Raw genomic sequence first — 19,524 nt, 5'->3', positions numbered from 1 at the left:
TCGATGCTTCGGGCTGAGACCTTTCTTCAGGACTGATGTCCTGATGAACAGTCCTGGCCCGAAATACATGGTGCCTGACCTGCTGAATTCCTCCTGTATATTGTGTGTGTTACTCTGGATTTCTAGCATCTGCAGAATCTCTTATGTTAAAGGTAGAGCAGTAGTGCACGTAGATTTTAGTAAGCTAGTCAATAAGGATCCCCTTGGTAGGCTCATTCAGAAAGTCAGGCGAGTTGGAATCCAGGGCATCTTGACTGCATGAATTCAGAATTGGTTTGCCCACAGAAGGCAGAGGGTGGTAGTGGATGGAGTGTATTTTGCCTGGACATCGGTGTTCTGCAAGGATCTGTTCTGGGAACTCTGCTCTTAGTGAATTTTATAAATGACAGATGAGGAAGTTGAAAGGTAGGTTTGTAAGTTTGCAAATGACATGAAGGTTAGTGGAGTTGTGGTTGGTGTCGAATGTTGTCGTAGGTTACTATGGGACATTGATATGGTTGACAAGTGGCAGATAGAGTTCCATCCTGAAAAGTGTGAAGTGATACACTAGACTGAGGTCAAACTTGAAGGCAGGGGGTCAAAGGCAGTACTGTTAAAAGTATGGAGGAACAGAGGGATCTTGGGAGTCCTCATCCACAGATCCCTCGAAGTTGCCATGCAGGTTGATGTGTTGGTTAAGAAGGTGCATGGTGTGTTAGCTTTTATTAGTCGGGAGAACCGAGCTTAAGAGCCCAAGGTAATGTTACAGCTTTCTGCTGTGCCTTTTTCCTCAGGGCAGAAATGGCTAATATGCCATAATTTTAAGGTGATTGGAGGGAAGTATACTGGGGTTTGCCAGCGGTAGTTTTTTTTTAAACAGAGAACACTGGGTGAATGGAACATACTGCCAGGAGTGGTGAGTGAGGCAGATATGAGACACTGAAGAGACTATTAGATAGGCACTTTGATGAAAGAAAAATGGAGGGCTATGCAGGAGAGAGAAGCGTTAGACTGATCTTATAGTAAGTTATAAGGTTGGCACAACATCATGGACTGAAGGCCCTTTATTGTGCTGTAGAATTCTATTTTTCTAAATTAGGACTCAAGAGGGAGAATTGTGCCCAATAGCCAACTTAGAAATAGTTGATTTCTTCCACTTTGATCAACAATGGATGATGTTGTAAAGATCTGGATTAAACTAATACAGCATCTTTTCAAAATAGGTCATACACTCACTCAAGTTAATTCAAAATAAAAGTATTAACATACTTACCATCCGGCTGAAAATCAATGCCACTTTAAAGAAAATCTCAGGATTATGGGGTTCAAAACGATCCAGCACACTGATCAGATCACCAAGTCTATTGCCAGCCTGAAAGAGACAAGTTCAAGTTTCATTATCATTCAACCATACATGAATACAGTTATGGATCCAGCAAACCCACGTGGGTCGTAGGGGTGCTGTTCAGATGAGCACTGCATCAGTTGCCTCCGTCTCTCATGGTTGTGGGTGAGTGCCTGGGTTACAGCAAAGCTCGTTCCGGTTGATGAATACGTGAATACAGCCAAACAAAGTGTTTCTCCAGGGCAAAGGTGCAGAACACATTACCAACTGCACATAGCACACACGGTTACGATTTCAGAAAAACATACAGTCACAAAGAAAACAAACATAGAACAAGTCCCTGAGAGGCATTACTGCAAATTGTCCTGTTCCAGCTTGTTCTTCCACTGAGTGAACAGCAGAGGGCAGCACCTACTGGAGAGCCAGGACCCCCCACCCCACCCATCCAGTACAGATTCCAGCGCATCCCATTGAGGCCTCTGCTCTCTGCCACACCACCTCTGGAAAACTGCAACGGGGGACCCGGTAGTGAGGGCTTAGTCCTTGCCACAACTTCCTCGTTGTCAGTCTCACTAATGAACCAATGCACTAGGCTTGCTGTATTCTATGTTACCAATGCCATGTCCAACAGTGTCTTGTGATCACAACAAAAATGTCTAAACGTTGCACACCTCTTCAGCACAAATGGTACATAACAAGTCCAGGTGAAAACACGACGGTACACAATAAATCCAGCTCCATCGCTATCGAGCAACTTGCTGATAGGATGGTATGCAGAACATGATGTTATTAGTATCCAGCAGTATCTTGCAATTGTAAAATAGGACGAACAAATGCATCTTTCATTGGACCCCGAGTAGCTGCTGTATCCGAACATGCTACCATCTTAAAAGAAATGACAAATTACCAAACACAAATATGAATTTTAATTCAAAGAATTCTAAATCGCAAAACTTAAAAAATCCATGTGCTTGATCCTCTTTCACTTAACTTTCTCCCAAAGTGCAAAAAATAGAAATATTGCACAGTTAAAACTCTAACTCCAAGGGCCTTAATACAGCGGTCCCCAACCACCGGACCGTGGACCGGTACCGGGCCGCAAAGTATGTGCTACCGGGCCGTGAGGAAACGATAAGAGTCAGCTGCACCTTTCCTCATTCCCTGTCACGCACCGTTGAACTTGAACATAGGGTTGCCAACTGTCGCGTATTTGCTGGGACATCCCGTATATCAGGCTAAGTTGGTTTGTCCCGTATTTCCCCCACTAAGGTAGAGCGTTCCTATGAAACCTTTCGTGCCGAAATGGCGTGAAGCGAAGAAGCAATTACCATTAACTTATGTGGGAAAAATTTTTGAGCGTTCCCAGACCCAAAAAATAACCTAACAAATCATACCAAATAACACATAAAACCGAAAATAATTAACACTAACATATAGTAACAGCAAGAATGATACGATAAATACACAGCCTATATAAAGTAGAAATAATGTACCTACAGTATAGTCGGGAAGATGAAGGCAAGACTGATTTGTGGGAAAAAAATCGGCACGTACACACCTGCGCACACAGGTGCCCGCGCAAGGCTTCATGGTCATAGTCGTCTTTCCTGGTGTAAAGTGTCCCAGGATTTGACTGCTATTTTTGTCTCTTATTTGGGAGTGAGAAAGTTAGCAACCCTAACTGTAAAAGACATGTTGAGGTGAGTTTAACCCTATTTGAACCCCCCTCCGGTCGGCCAGTCCGCAAGAATATTGTCAATATTAAACCGGTCTGCAGTGCAAAAAAGGTTGGGGACCCCTGTCTTAATAGATGATATTCTGGATACAGATATCCCCTGCTTTTCGAAAGTTCACTTTACGCCACTTCGCTTTTACGAAAGACCTACATTAGTACCTGTTTTCACTAACCGGAAGAAATCCGAAGAGGATTTTCGCTTTTACGAAAAAAGGCGAAAAGCGAAAATAGTGCTCAGAGTTTGTTTTGCAGCAAGCTCCTTCCCTGGGAACTACACTCAGCATCTCAGCATCAAGCTGCCATAGCTTTGAACTGTGGCTGTGAGCATCTGTGCTTTATCTCAATTTATTTTGTGCATCCGTTAGCAAGATGTGTCCTAAGGTATCAGAAAAGCCAAAGAGAGCTCACAAAGGTGTTACGCTTGGTGTAAAACTGGACGTAATTAAGCGTGTCGATCGTGGTGAACACTCCATGTCGTTTCATTCACTTCCTGTTGTGTTTCATTAATACCCACGTGATTTTTTCTAAGTACATGAGTGGATACGTTAGTCCTTTTGTTGAAATTGATGCAATTACTGATTGCATCAACTTCATCAATACTGATGCAACTGCAAGAGGAAAGGATACGAATCGAAACTGAACGCAACAGCCAATGGCCCGAAAGTGAAGTCGTCCAGGAACGGAACGTGAAGCACTTGCGTGAGATTTTTGCTACGATTGACAGTGCTGCAATGATTGCAGAAAAGCATGACTACTTTATATTGGCTGTGTATTTATCATATCATTCTTGCTTTTACTATGTTAGTGTTATTTTAGGTTTTATGTGTTATTTGGTTTGATTTGGTAGGTTATTTTTTGGGTCTAGGAATGCTCAAAAGTTTTTCCCATATAAATTAATGGTAATAGCTTCTTCGCTTTATGCCATTTCGGCATGAAAGGTTTCATTGGAACGCTCTACTTTCAGATAGTGGGGGAAACCTGTACTTTGAAATTGATACAGTCCTTTGGTAGGAAGATGCATGTTTGGCTTAAATCAGAACAATACCTCCTGTTCACAATATTTAAAACCAACCTCCTTATCCTATAAAAGTGTTTCCAATGAGCACACAATTTATATAGCAAAAACTGGGCTGAAAAGTTTAATACAAAAACTTTGTTGAAGCAAGCAGAGAACTGCAATAACCAACTCTGAATTTTGCCATAATTGACAAACCTGAATGTATCTATAAAAGCATAGTACGTTGTACCAGGGATGAAACTAATCAGTGCTGATTAATTATTACAATTCTTTCTTACCTCTTTAATATTTCCCTCTCTGCATAATAAATGTAGAGCCAGCATCATTAGTGCTTCAAAATTATGACTTTCCTTTTGCAACAGTCTGCAATAGATTTTAGAATACATTTTAAATGACAATTTAACAAATTAAAGTCTTAATTTCACCTGAATGTATTGAAATATTTCATGCAAAACAGAATTACAATTTATTAAAGGACAGAAAGTATTGAAATAACCTAAATGCATACATAATTATATTTACTACCACATTTTTAATGAAGATGGAAAAGGAATTACAATTCCTACATACATTTGGCAATTCAATTGATTTTGTTTACATTTTTGTTGTCAATGGTTATGGGATACAAAGGTTATGGGTACAGTGGAATCACCAGAAAACAATTCTATTCTTTCTCTTATTATAAAGAACACAACATTTACAAATCAACCAAAAACATTTTTCTTAAATGAAGCAATAACTATATATACATATATATATACATACACACACACACATATATATATATATATATACACACATACATACATACACATACTTTCTAGGCCTCCTGTCCCATAATTCTCTCATATCCCTTTTGCCAATCAACCGTCCAGCTCTTGGCTCCATCCCTCCCCCTCCTGTCTTCTCCTATCATTTTGGATCTCCTCCTCCCCTTCCAACTTTCAAATCTCTTACTATCTCTTCCTTCAGTTAGTCCTGACGAAGGGGCTCGGCCCGAAACGTCGACTGTACCTCTTCCTAGAGATGCTGCCTGGCCTGCTGCGTTCACCAGCAACTTTGATGTGTGTTGCTTGAAATTCCAGCATCTGCAGATTTCCACGAACTTGCTGTGACTGGGTTCGAACAATCATGAATCTCTTTATTCGTTTCAGCTAAAATTTCAACCACTAGAGAATTCTTAAATATAGAGTCCTATTGGTTTCACTTTGATTAGGACATCTAATTACTGTTCTCACACCATTTGTTCTCTATGTGCCGTGTTATATGACTTGGGTGATCATGGTCTATCCATGACCATGATTGTTTATAGCAAATTTTTCTACAGAAGCGACTAAAGAAATTTCTACAGAAATTTACATAGATTATGCTTAATCTTCTCATTAAAATCATAGAATGTCAACAGAACTGGCATCCCAACACTAGTGTTAGAGGCATATCAACAATCACACTCTCACAACCTAAGTGTATTTCAGTTCTGTTTTCTATCTATTAATATATCCTCTTAGGTGGCAGGGGAGGAGATACGTCTCTATCATAGAAAGTGTAAGGTGCTCCTTCCCTCCGCTGGTCTGCCGGTCACCCTCGGGCAAGGTGTAGTACTTGCTTAGCCCTCCGATCAGGGTCATGTGAAACCACGGGTGGAAGCAGTGGTGATATGAGCAGCTGGGGCGTATCACAAGTTCTGGTGATGCGACCACTGACGCCAGGCAGACAATCTCTGAAGAGCAGAAACATAGAAAACCTACAGCACAATACAGGCCCTTCGGCCCACAAAGCTTAACATGCCGAACATGTCCTTACCTGAGAAATTACCTAGGTTACCTATTTTTCCGAGCTCCATATACCTGTCCAGGAGCCTCTTTAAAGACCCCATCATATCCGCTTCCACCACCGTCGCCGGGAGCCAATTCCACGCACTCACCACTCTCTGTGTAAAAAACTTACCTCGATATCTCCTCTGTACCTACTTCCAAGCACCTTAAAACTGTGCCCTCTCATGCTAGCCATTTCAGCCCTGGGAAAAAACCTCTGACTATCCACACGATCAATATCTTTCATCATCTTGTACACCTCTATCAGGTCACCTCTCATTCTCCGTCACTCCAAGGAAAAAAGGCCGAGTTCACTCAACCTATTCTTGTAAGGCATGCTCCCCAATCCAGGCAACATCCTTGTAATTCTTCTCTGCACCCTTTCTATGGTTTCCACGTCCTTCCTATAGTGAGGCGACCAGAACTGAGCACAGTACTCCAAGTGAGGTCTGACAAGGGTCCTATATAGCTGCAACATTACCTCTCGGTTTCTAAACTCAATCCCACGACTGATGAAGGCCAATGCACTGTATGCTTTCTTAACCACAGAGTCAACCTGCACAGCAGCCTTGAGTGTCCTATGGACTTGGACCCCAAGATCCCTCTGATCCTCCACACTGCCAAGAGTCTTACCATTAATACTATATTCTGTCATCATATTTGACCTACCAAAATGAACCATCTCACACTTATCTGGGTTGAATTCCACCTGCCACTTCTCAGCCCATTTTTGCATCCTATCAACGTCGCGCTGTAACCTCTGACAGTCCTCCACACTATCCACAGCATAACAGCTCCAACCTTTGTGTCATCAGCAAATTACCTAACCCATCCCTCCATTTCTTCATCCAGGTCATTTATAAAAATCACGAAATGTAGGGGCCCCAGGACAGATCCCTGAGGTCACCGACCTCCATGCAGAGTATGACCCGTCTATAACCACTCTTTGCTTTCTGTGGGCAAGCAAGTTCTAGATCCACAAAGCAATTTCCCCTTGGATCCCATGCCTCCTTACTTTCTCAATAAGCCTTGCATAGGGTACCTTGTCAAATACCTTGCTGAAATCCATATGCACTTCATCTACTGCTCTACCATCATCAATGTGTTTAGTCACATCCTCAAGAAATTCAATTAGGCTCATGAAGCATGACCTGCCTTTCACAAAGCCATGCTGACTATTCCTTATCATATTATGCCTCTTCAAATGTTCATGGGTGGGAGGAGAAGATGGTGGCGCGCCTGTGCGTGCGCAACCCTCCAGTGAAAAATGATATTGTATCTGTTAAATAGGGGCCGTGGACAATTCTGATTTGATGGAGAATGGACGTGAAAGTACAGAGGAATATCTGGAGAAATTTCTGAAACGTTCGTTCGCTGCTGTCGTTACTGCGTGGTCGGGAATCTTTCCGAAGGTAGGCCTCAAAATCCCCAGCCTTGCCTGCTTTTGGCAACCAAGAAGGAGATCGAATCATTCGGACAGAGATGGTGCTCAGTACTCAGTGTCGTAGAGCTGATCAGAGCTCGAAGTTTTCGCATGACTCAGAGCCGGATTGTGGTCGGCGTAGCAGGGAGAGTTTTTCTTCCTTCTCCCGTCTGCGTGAGATGTGGGGCATTTGACAGACTTCGGACTTTACTGTGCTCATGGACTTCTTCATCAAGTTATAGTATTGTTGCACTGTTGTAACTATAAGTTACAATTATGTGGTTTTGTCAGTTTTTTCAGCCTTGGTCAGTCCTGTGTTTTGTGATATCACACCGGAGGAAATATTGTATCATTTCTTAATGCATACATTACTAAATGACAATAAAAGAGGACTACGTGTCTTCATAATCTAAATCCTGCCTCTCAGGATATTCTCCATCAAATATATTTCTATGCTTCTAACTTACCAACCACTGAAGCAAGACTCACTGGCCTATAATTTCCTGGGCTATCTCTACTCCCTTTCTTGAATAATGGAACAACATCCACAACCCTCCAATCCTCCGGAACCTCTCCCGTCCCCATTGATGATGCAAAGATCATCGTCAGAATCTCAGCAATCTCCTCCCTAGCTTCCCACAGTAGCCTAGGGTACATCTTGTCCAGTCCTGGTGACGTATCCAACTTGATGCTTTCCAAAAGCTCCAATACATCCTCTTCCTTAATATCTATGTGCTCAAGTTTTTCAGTCCGCTGTAAGTCATCCCTGCTGGGGTCATCCATCTTGTAAAGACGCTGCCCAGAAGAAAGCAATGGCAAACCAGTTCAGGAGAAAACTATGCCAAGAACAACCATGATAATTGGACAGAATTTAACATCAGATGAGTATGAGACAGAAACAGTCAGCAGTGGATTGAACTGAGGTTGCTGGCATTGTAATTGCATTAAGCTAAGTGTATGAACACAATACTCAACTATTTCTTAATGGCACATGGCATAAATAAAACAAAGTGTTTTATGGTTGCCATGATAGAAATGGTATATACAGTACCTGGCTAGGTCTAATTTGGTAAGATGTAGATAATATATTCAAATGTGTACATTGCCCTAATTACCATTTAATGAGCTGCCTCTACTTCACAGACATCTTTCCTTAAGTTATTTCATACTCACCTGATTTTCAGTTCTGTCTAAAAGGGATCTCATCATTTGATCTCTTTTGGACAGGACAGAAACCTTACATTTACCTGTTTCTGCACTAGTGGATTCGGCTCAGTACATCACAGGAAAAGCCCTCCCAACCATAGAGCACATCCACATGTAACGTTGTCATGGGAAAGCAGCATCCATCATCAGAGATCCTCACCACCCATGTCATGCTCTCTTCTCACTGCTGACATCAGGTAGAAGGTACAAGTGCCTCAGGACTCACACCACAAGGTTCAAGAACAGTTACTACCCCTCAACCATCAGGCTCTTAAATAAAAGGGGATAACTACACTTATTTGCTCCATCATTGAAATGTTCCCACAACCAATTATCTCACTTTTAAAGACACTTTATCTCATGTTCTCGTTATTTATTGCTACTTATTTACATTTGCACAGTTTGTTGTCTTCTACACTGTGGTTGATCTTTCACTGATCCTGTTATGGCTACTATTCTATAGATTTGCTGAGTATGCCCACAAGAAAATAAATCTGAGTGTTGTATATAGTGACATATATGTTCTTTTGATAACAAAATTTTGTTATCGCACTCCATAGATTCTGACCCAGAAGTGTTATTTGTGTCCAGGCTATACAGTATACAGCACAAATATTACTTACTGATCTACTGTAACAACCCCCATTATGCACATTTAAGAGAGATACTTTCAGGTTAATCAAACATGTTTACCTGTGTACTGTCTCTATTGTCTGTTCCCAATCCTGCAAGGCTAGCTGCAACTCCATCTTCTTTACAAAAGCAGGCAAGAAGCCAGGAAAATGAACTATTATTTGGTTTACCACTTCCAAAGCCCCTGAGAAGTTCTGTCGCATTTCAAAGTACTGTGCCTATTATTAAGAAATAATATTCTGAAATCAAAAAAAATTAGCAAATGCAATAGTCCTATCCTTAAATGCTTTATAATTTTGGGTGGGTTAAGTTAGTGGACTGAGCTTTCTTCAACAAATCAAATGATAGAACAACTGAATGTTTCCTCTGCTATTTAGAACTGAGATGAAAAGGAATTTTGTTGAGTAAAAGTGGTGAATCCAGGGAATTCATTGCAACAGACGGCTCTGGAGTCCAAGTCATTGAGTATATTCAAAGCAGAGGTTGATAGGTTCTTGATTAGCAAGGGTATTGAATGCTACGGGGAGAAGGCAGGAGAATAGGGTTGAGAAGGAAAATAAATTAGCAATTACCAAATGATGATGCAGATTCAATGGGCCAAATAACCTAGTTCTACTCCTATCTTATGGTTTAAAATACAGGCACCCAGGCCATAATCTTCCAAACAACTATAGATTGAATAGTGGTATCCAAACATTGGGAAATTGCTAATATTACATTCTTCTTCGAAGAAAGCTGTAGGGAGAAACCCAGAAACTACAAACCCATTAATTTAATATTTGTGGTCCGCGTAATTCCTGAAACAATAATCAGAAACAAAATCAAAAGTTACTTAGACAAATATGGGATGATTAGAGAAAGTCAGCATGGATTTGTTAAGCCAAAATATGTCCATCTAACCTAAAGAAGTAACATCAAGAGTTGATGAGGCAAAGGCAGTGGATATGAAATTCCAAAAGGGGAACTTAATGCACTTGTCCCTAAGATGAAAGGGCATTGAACAAAAAAACAGTGACAACAGCATAGATGCAAACTTGCCGAAGTAAAGAGAGCAGGAGGTATTTTTCTGGATTTATGGGAAGCCTACATTGGAGTTTCCAGGGATTAATAAGAGGAACATGGTTTCCTTGCATAAATATTAATGTTTTGTGCAGATTATAGAAAACTTTGAAGCCTAGTGAAGTGTGAGAAGAATGGTAGTAGATTTCAAAGAGACAGAGAGAGACTCATGAAATGGATGGAGAGATTAAACTGTAGAATTCAAATGGCAGCTGATAAGTATCTTAGAGTCGATGCTTTCAGTGGTCTCTCTCTCCCTCGACACTGTTGGTGGATGGTGCCGAAGCAAGGTTTGATCAATGCGGATTGTAGATTTGGACTCTAATTCAGGTTTAAGATGTGTTCTAGTTTCTAGTTCTAGCTCTGGTTGCTTTTTTTTGTTACTCATTTGGCCTACAGATAATGAACAGAGCTGAACTGTACTGAAATATGCCTTTTGATTTTGTGTTTTATGTTTTGTTTTTTCACTTTTTTTGTTGCTGTTCGCACAATCTTTTTGCACATGGTGGGGGGGGGGAGTTGATGTTTATTTTTGAATGGGTTGGTGCCATGCTTCTTCTTTGTTTTGTGATTCCCTGTGTGGAAGAGGAATCTCAGGGTTGTAAACTGCATACATACTTTGATAATAAATGTACTTTGAATTGAATTGAAAAAATTCTGCAGGCTTTCAGGAGCGAGATAGACTCAGTAGAATAAGTAGATATTCAACGGTGGGGTTCCAGGTGCTGTAGTCATTCTACTTTTTTCACAGTTCCCCAAAACAACTATTGATGTGACTTTGTCAGTAGCAATAGCTGTCTGATTTACAGCAATTGGTTACAGTAACTGAAGTATAGTTTCATCTTTGTACAGTAGTTTTTATTCCCAATTTTTACTCACTTTTCCCATCATAGCAAATACATCATTCCCATCTTGGATTCCTTCATCAAGGTATTTGATGGCCTTTTTAGCATATGCCTCTCTCCCACTAGTTAAATCAATCCATCCTTTTAAAGTCAGACCCTGTAAAACAGTACACAGAACAACAATGATCAAATGGCCAAAGGTAAGCATAGACAAAGTAACTATAAACTGGAGGTAGATCAATGGAAATCTGGGTTAGGACTATGAGTAGAAATAGGAAATGGAATGCAACACATTAAACTTCCAGCTATGGGGAAGTCAGATCCTTAGTAACACCTCAAGTCAGATCTTCTGCTGTCTGACATCTCGGGGCAACTGTGCATAGGAAAACACAAATTATTTCAGTATGGTCCAGGCTGCTGATTCCTCTAGCAGGCTGGACCCTGCTCATCATTTTGGCCCAGAGCAGTGCAGGATTTACAACACAGCTGGCTAGATATAATGAAACAATAGCTTTGACAGCTGGCAAGGATCTATTCCCAGGTTTACCCACTGTGAAAGGTTATAATATATAATTCAAAATCAATTGAAAACGGTTTAAAAAATAACAAAAGTTAAAAGTTTTAATTTTAAACACACACACAGAATTAAATTATATATTTAAGTATATTTAAGGCAGATGTTGATAGATTGTTGATTAGCCAGGGTATGAAGGGATATGGGGAGAAAGCAGGAGATGGGTGCTGAGAGGGAAAGTGGATCAGCCATGATGAGATGGCAGAGCAGACTCGATGGGCCAAATGGCCTTATTCTGCTCCAATATTTTATGGTACTTTGGTCTAAATTAATCAAGAAGCTTTTTCACAGCAGCTGATTTCTCCCATTCATTTTTATGAGCCCACAGTGCTTGCATCAGGGTGACCTGGCAGAGCTTCAGTGGGCAAATGTCCCAAACTGAGATGGAAAATATTCGGAACTTCATGCTACCTGCTGGAGTCTACATGCTGTACAGATCAAAGTACAGCAGAGCTCAGTCACAGGAATGCTGATAGGTCATTGCAGATTTCTAGTGAAGAGATGCTCCACCGTTTACTGTATTTAAGTTAGTAAAATACTGATTTGAAATAAATTTAGAGAATATTGCCATAGTCCAAATGTTACAAATCTGGTTAATGCAGTAGATGATGTGTACTAATTATTTTGGTGCAACACTCACAATACGCTGGAGAAAATCAGCAGGACCGGCAGCATCAGTGGAAAAGATGAGTCGACGTTTCGGGCCGGAACCCTTCGTCAGGACTGAAGAAAGAAGGTGGGGGAGGGTTGGAAGAAGGCTCGTAGTTTCAGTTGAAAAACCAGTAATTTGAAAGACAAAGGGGTGGGGGAGGGGAAGCAGGGAAAACAAGGGGTAGTAGAAGGAGGAGACGGAACCATGAGGGAGGTGATAGGCAGCTGGGGGAGGGGGCAGAGTGAAATAGGGATAGAGGAAGAGAGGGGGAGGGAATTACCAGAAGTTGGAGAATTCTATGTTCACATCAAGGGGCTGGAGACTACCTAGATGTTATATGAGGTATTGCTCCTCCAACCTGAGTTTAGCCTCATGACGGCAGTAGAGGAGGCCATGTATGGACATATCTGAATGGGAATGGGAAGCAGAGTTGAAGTGGGTGGCTACTGGGAGATCCTGTCTGTTGTGGCGACGGAGTGGAGGTGCTTGACGAAGTGGTCCCACAATCTGCGTCGGGTTTCACCGATGTAGAGGAGGCCGCACCGGGAGCACCAGATGCAATAGGTGACCCCAACAGACTCACAAGTGAAGTGTTGCCTCACTTGGAAGGACTGTTTGGGGCTCTGAATGGTGGCAAAACAGGAGGTGTAGGGACAGGTGTAGCACTTCCGCTTACATGGATAAGTGCCGGCTGGGAGATCCGTGGGGATGGATGTGTGGATAAGGGAGTCGCGGAGGGACCGATCCCTGCGGAAATCGGAGAGGGAAAGATGTGCTTAGTGGTGGGGTCCTGTTGAAGGTGGCGGAAGTTGCGGAGGATAATGTGCTGGATCCGGAAGCTGGTGGGGTGGTAGGTGAGGACAAGGGGAACTCTGTCCCTGTTGTGGTTGCGGGAGGATGGGGTGAGGGCCGAAGTGCGGGAAATGGAGGAGATATGGGTGAGGGCATGCACCAAGTCATCTCAAGCTTTATCATGGTGCTTGAAATTGAAAGGAATCAGCACTACTGTTACTCTTGTACCAACATGTGATTACAGCACAATATTTCAGTAATGCAAAGAAAACTATTTCAAGATTCCTGTTAAATTACAGAATTATCTGCAGACAGACATCAACAGAAGGTATGGGGACACAAGAGAGAAGATTTTGGAATCTAGAATCTGGAGGAACAGTAAAAAGTCGGAGGACTCAGTGGGGCAGGTGACTACATGAAGGGTCTCAACCTGAAACGGCAGATGTCCATTTCCCTCCATAGATGCTGCCTGACCTACTGAGTCCCTCCAGCTTTGAGTTTCCATGTAAAATATACAAACCTTTCTTGATCCATTTGAGATCTTAATCATTCTGTCAACATATTCACGAGCTTTGTCATGTCGCCCAATATGCCAAAGAAAGAGGCCCGCAAAGTACAATGCCATCGGTCCTGCAGTCTTTCGATACTCTTTGAGTTTGCTATCCAGTTCTTGAATGGCGTCACGATCTTTTATGAAAAATAATACTTGCTTACTGTCAGATTTGTTTATTTAGTCACTCAGCAAATTACAAAGTGCAAAGCCAAACTATGCATAGTAGGAGATTCAGTCAAAGATTGCACTGGTGTAGTTGGCAGCAGATAGTCAACAAATGATTCCATCATCTTTATTAAGGGGGTAAGAATCCATCTTGTGCTCCAATTTCTGATAGTTATGGAGTTCAGTTGTAATTCTAATGTGCAGATGCAAGATTTAAGGAATGAATAATGACTACTTTATGGCAATCAGATTCTTGCCACAAAAAACAGAGCAATGGAATTGATGCTTTGTGGCAAAGTTTGCGGATGATACAAAGATAGGTGGAGAGGTAGGTAGCGCTGAGGAAGCAATGTGATTAGACAACAGGACTTAGACGAATTGGAAGAACAGGCAAAAAGTGGAAGATGGAATACATCTTCCATCTTCCTACAGAGTATTGGAAAATATATGATAATGCATGTTGGTAAAAGGAAGAATAGAACAGACTATTATCTAAATGGAGAAAAGGTTCAAACATCAGAGGTGCAAAGGGACTTAGGAGTCCTCGTGCAAGACTCCTAGAAGGTAAATTTACATGTTACATCTGTGGTAAAGAAGGCAAACACAATGTTGGCATTTATTTCAAGGGGAATAGAAAATAAAAGTAAGGAGATAATGATAAGCCTTTATAAGACACTAGTTAGGCCATACTTGGAGTACTGTCAACAGTTTTGGGCCCCATGTCTCAGAAAGGATGTGTTGACATTGGAGAGAGTCCAGAGGAGGTTTATGAGGATGATTCCGGGAATGAAGGATTCACAGATGAGGAGCGTTTGGCAGCTTTAGGCCTATGCTCACTGGAATTTAGAAGAATGCAGGGGGATCTCATTGAAACGTACCGAACGTTGAAAGGACTAGATAGGGTGGATGTGGAGAGGATATTTCCTATGGTGGGGGTATCCAGAACTAGAGGGCACAGCCCCAAAATTGAGGGACAACCCTTCAGAACAGAGATAAGGAGGAATTTTTTTAGCCAGAGAGTAGTAAATCTGTGGAATGCTTCGCCACAGACTGTGGTGGAAGCCAGGTCCATGCGTATATTTAAGGCAGAAGTTGATTGTTTCCTGATCAGTCAGGGCATCAAAGAACTTAGCAAGAAGGCAGGTGTATGGGGTTGAGTGGGATCCAGGATCAGCCATGATGGAATGGCAGAGCAGACTCGATGGGCTGAATGGCCTAATTCTGCTCCCATGTCCTATGGTCTAAGAGGAATTTATGACTTCGGATTAGAAGTGAGGAAAATAATACTAGCAGAAAGTAAATCACTGGAAACCTGTTCAGCTTAAAACAGAAATAGAAATAAATATGGTACTGCTGGTCTAATGAATCCAAAGGGTTTCTGTACCTCCTTTTCTGATCAGTAAGTAATTATCAGGTTGGGGCAGTATGGTCACATAGTGGTTTGTACAACACCATTACAGCTCAGGCCATCGGAGTTCAATCCCAGTGTCTCGTGTAAGGAGTTTGTGTGTCCTCCCCTTGAAGTGCATGGGTTTCCTCCGGATGTCCAAAGACATACCGGCTAGTAGGTTTAATTGGTCATTGTAAGTTGTCATGTAATTAGGTTAGGGTTAAATCGAGGGTTGCTGTCAGCATGGCTTGAAGGACCTATTCCACGCTGTATCTCTAAATAATAGATAAAATACATATTGAGACACAGGAGTTATGCATGTTGGTTATTTCTATGAATGAATAACCTGTGAACATTGCACATTAAAAGAACTGTGGATATTTTGAGGATCTTGCACTGGTTTAGTAGATGTCCCTCATAGTTTTCATTTACATACAACACAAACTTCCTTCACAAAATTTGGATGTGGTAGTCCAAAACTTGTCATGAGGGTGACAGTGGCATTAGTGACCTAACTACTATATTGGATTTCAACAGAAAGATTCAAATATTACAAAAGTACATTAGAAAACCGAACAAGTAGAAATCATATTGGATTTTTGTAAAATCAGTATTGTCTTGAAACCAACTGCTGTTTATTGTATGATCACTTTGTTCCATACTAAATTAAAGGCATCTGTTAGTCTTGCGAGGCCATGGATCTGCGCCTGGAAAGCCTTCACTCTCCACAGGCCTGGGCAAGGTTGTATGGAAGACCAGCAGTTGCCCATGCTGCAAGTCTCCCCTCTCCACGACAGGGAAGGGCATTAGGACCCATACAGCTTGGCACCACTGTCGTCGCACAACAATGTGTGATTAAGTGCCTTGCTCAAGGACACAACACGTTGCCTTGACTGGGGCTCGAACTCACAACCTTCAGGTAGCTAGTCCAATGTCTTAACCATTTGGCCACGTGCCCACAACATACTAAATTAACAGTTAACAAATTTCACATCTGATGCCAGTGACAATAAACCTGATTCTGATTATTTAAATATAGATGTAGTAGAAAGACACCAATTGATTTCATACATTTTTTACTTTAGAATTAAAGCTGCAATTTCCTCCTTGCCTGTATTGGATGCTATATGTACTCACCCGGAGCTGAACATTTTTTATGAGCGTAGATTAAAGCCATTATTGAGCACAGGGACACATCCTGCTTCTCCCTGATAGCCTCAAGCTCACGGATAGCTTCTTGAATACGATCTGCATATACAAAATAAAGATAATTTGGGAATTATAATACAAGTTTGTTACTGGTTAGTTTGTGAATGCTATGAAATTGCATTCAGCTTTTTCACTGCATGAAGTTACCTTCCATAAGGATCCCATAAGCATGAAAAAACAGGAACACTGCATCATTGCCATATCTTTTGATACTTTCATCAGCTGCAATCTGGATATGATTAAAGTAATTTTTTTGACAGTAGTAGTTTATCAGAGCCTGCAAAGTCAAAATTAAATACTGTGTTTAGTACACAACCTTTTGTAAGGCATTGATTCCTCTACACCTCATCCTTTTTGTATGACATTTTTCTTTCATTAGCCCTTCACATAACCCAAAGATCTCAAACCACGAGGTCCGATATTGTGGTGTCCTTAACACCATCAGAGTTACACAAGATATTGAGAGGCATTCCCACAGGTGACAGATAAGGACACCCTTATCCCAAGTACTTCTTATCCACAGGTAATAACTCTTGCATGTACGTATACCTCTAGTTGGTACACCCCAGTTTTAATTATTCCTCTCATCAGAGAAATCTCCAATGTGATAACTAGCCAAATCTCCATCCCACCTAACTAGACTTTATCTGCCTGGCTAGGCCGCCGAATACGAGGGTCGGGCAGCAGACCCCCTCCCTCACTTACCAAGGTGGCCGAGTCTTGCTCGGCCATCATCTGGCGCAAACTGCAAGCAGGCCGACCCCAGGACTGAAGTTAATCGGGTCTCGGGCAGTAGGCTGGTCCGGTCCCTGGAGGGGGTCGAGCTGACTCGGACCTCTGGCTGTGGGTCGGAAAGTGTCGGGCTGATCCAGGCCCCGGGTCGGGGGTGGAGTGGTGTCGGGCTGATCTGGGCCCCGGGCTGCTGGTTGAGGGGGTGGGAGTGGTGTCGGGCTGATCCGGGCCTTGGGCTGCGGGTCAGGGGGTGGGAGTGGTGTCGGGCTGATCTGGGCCCCGGGCTGCGGGTTGAGGGGGTGGGAGTGGTGTCGGCCTGGATCCGGACCCGGGCTGCGGGTCAGGGGATGGGAGTGGTGTCGGGCTGATCTGGGCCCCGGGCTGCTGGTTGAGGGGGTGGGAGTGGTGTCGGGCTGATCTGGGCCCTGGGCTGCGGGTCAGGGGGTGGTGTCGGGCTGATCTGGGCCCCGGGCTGCGGGTTGAGGGGGTGGGAGTGGTGTCGGGCTGATCTGGGCCCTGGGCTGCGGGTCAGGGGGTGGTGTCAGGCTGATCTGGGCCCCGGGCTGCGGGTTGAGGGGGTGGGAGTGGTGTCGGGCTGATCCGGGCCTTGGGCTGCGGGTCAGGGGGTGGGAGTGGTGTCGGCCTGGATCCGGACCTGGGCTGCGGGTCAGGGGATGGGAGTGGTGTCGGGCTGATCTGGGCCCCGGGCTGCTGGTTGAGGGGGTGGGAGTGGTGTCGGGCTGATCTGGGCCCTGGGCTGCGGGTCAGGGGGTGGTGTCGGGCTGATCTGGGCCCCGGGCTGCTGGTTGAGGGGGTGGGAGTGGTGTCGGCCTGATCCGGGCCCCGGGCTGCTGGTTGAGGGGGTGGGAGTGGTGTCGGGCTGATCCGGGCCTTGGGCTGCGGGTCAGGGGGTGGGAGTGGTGTCGGCCTGGATCCGGACCCGGGCTGCAGGGACAAGGCTGATCAGCGTCCTGACGCCGCCCGTCTCCAGGTTACGAGCCAAGCGGTAGCAACCGCAGGGCGAGCACCGGAACACAGCGTAATCGATTAACCAACCGCAGAGCGAGCATTCGAACACAGCACAATCGATTAAACCACCGGGACATTCCCGCTGGTGATACCTTGCCCTCCTAAAGCACACGGGCTTAAACTGGACCGACCATCGGCAACCTGGGTTTCCGCACCGAGACTTCATCCCGACCCTGCCAGATCCAAACATCACCTGAAATAATCATGTGCAAATAACCTGTTGAAATATCGATTGATGTTCCACAACTATAGACAATGATTATTCCAGTGTGTCACTTCACCATAGCAACGCTCTCATCCTTCACCAAAGTGAGATATCACCCAGTAGCATTTACATCTACTGTAATGAAGTGCTTCCAGAGGTTGGCTTGCGACTAAAATTAACCACTGTCTGAGCAACGCCTGGTTCTGCTACAATTAACCAACTGCTAAAATAGGTCTGCCGTGGAAATAATCTCACTAAGCTCTCCATAGTGCTTTGGAGCACCATGACGACAGGACAAGCTGCACTCAGTGACCACTTCATTAGGTACGCCTATATCTGATCAATGCAATGCAAATATCTGATCAGCCAATCATGTGACATCAACTCGGTGCAAAAAAAAAGATGCAGATATGGTCAATAGGTTCAGCTGTTGTTCAGACCAAACATTAGAATAGGGAAGAAGTGTGATCTGAGTGACTGATCGTGGAATGATTGTCAGTGCCTGGCAGGGTGGTTTGAGTATCTCAGAAACTGCTGATCTCCTGGGATTTTCACAGTTTAAAGTTTACAGGGAATGGTGCGATTAACAGAAATCATCCAGCGAACGACAGTTCTGTGGATGAAAAAGCCTTAATTAATGAGGAAGGTCAGAGGAGAATGACCAGACTGGTTCAAGCTGACAGGAAAGTGACAGTAATTCAAATAACCACATGTTACAACTGTGGTGTGCAGAAGAGCATCTCTGAATGCACAACATGTTGAAACTTGAAGGGAAACAACAGGAATTCTGCAGATGCTGGAAATTCAAGCAACACACATCAAATTTGCTGGTGAACGCAGCAGGCCAGGCAGCATCTCTAGGAAGAGGTACAGTCGACGTTTCAGGGCGAGACCCTTCGTCAGGATGAAGGGTCTCGGCCTGAAACGTCGACTGTACCTCTTCCTAGAGATGCTGCCTGGTCTGCTGTGCTCACCAGCAAATTTGATGTGTGAAACTTGAAGGGAATAGGCTCCAGCAACAGAAGACAATGAACATACACACAACTGCCACTTTATTAGGTACAGAAGACACCAGATAAAGTGGCCACTGAGTGTATGTCAGACAATTTTTTATCATACAGCTTGGTATTCAATACCATCATCCCCTTATTATTAATCAAAGATTC

General features: G+C 43.3%; 1 protein-coding gene across 3 annotated transcripts in view; it reads right to left on the bottom strand.

The window, feature by feature from the left end:
* ttc21b (tetratricopeptide repeat domain 21B) overlaps positions 1-18,140 on the bottom strand; it is a 101,356-nt gene extending 83,216 nt beyond the window's left edge. For 2 of the 3 annotated variants that reach the window (XR_011886454.1, XM_072262042.1), the window contains exons 1-8: positions 17,098-18,140; positions 16,540-16,669; positions 16,321-16,431; positions 13,596-13,762; positions 11,092-11,214; positions 9,214-9,371; positions 4,356-4,440; positions 1,253-1,351 (exon numbers count right to left, since the gene is read on the bottom strand). Coding sequence is in view for 1 of the 3 variants with exons in the window: in XM_072262042.1 (XP_072118143.1) it covers positions 1,253-1,351; positions 4,356-4,440; positions 9,214-9,371; positions 11,092-11,214; positions 13,596-13,762; positions 16,321-16,431; positions 16,540-16,669; positions 17,098-17,127 (903 nt within the window). In the remaining 2 variants the exon portion in view is untranslated. The remainder of the gene's footprint in view (positions 1-1,252; positions 1,352-4,355; positions 4,441-9,213; positions 9,372-11,091; positions 11,215-13,595; positions 13,763-16,320; positions 16,432-16,539; positions 16,670-17,097) is intronic. The other variant, XR_011886455.1, reaches the window with a different exon arrangement.
* Between the last annotated feature and the right edge of the window lie 1,384 nt (positions 18,141-19,524).

Source organism: Mobula birostris, chromosome 6 (genome assembly GCF_030028105.1).
Source record: "Mobula birostris isolate sMobBir1 chromosome 6, sMobBir1.hap1, whole genome shotgun sequence".
Classification (NCBI taxonomy): domain Eukaryota; kingdom Metazoa; phylum Chordata; class Chondrichthyes; order Myliobatiformes; family Myliobatidae; genus Mobula; species Mobula birostris.
The sequence above is the reverse complement of the archived record's forward strand: the minus strand, read 5'-3'. Positions and strand labels throughout refer to the sequence as shown.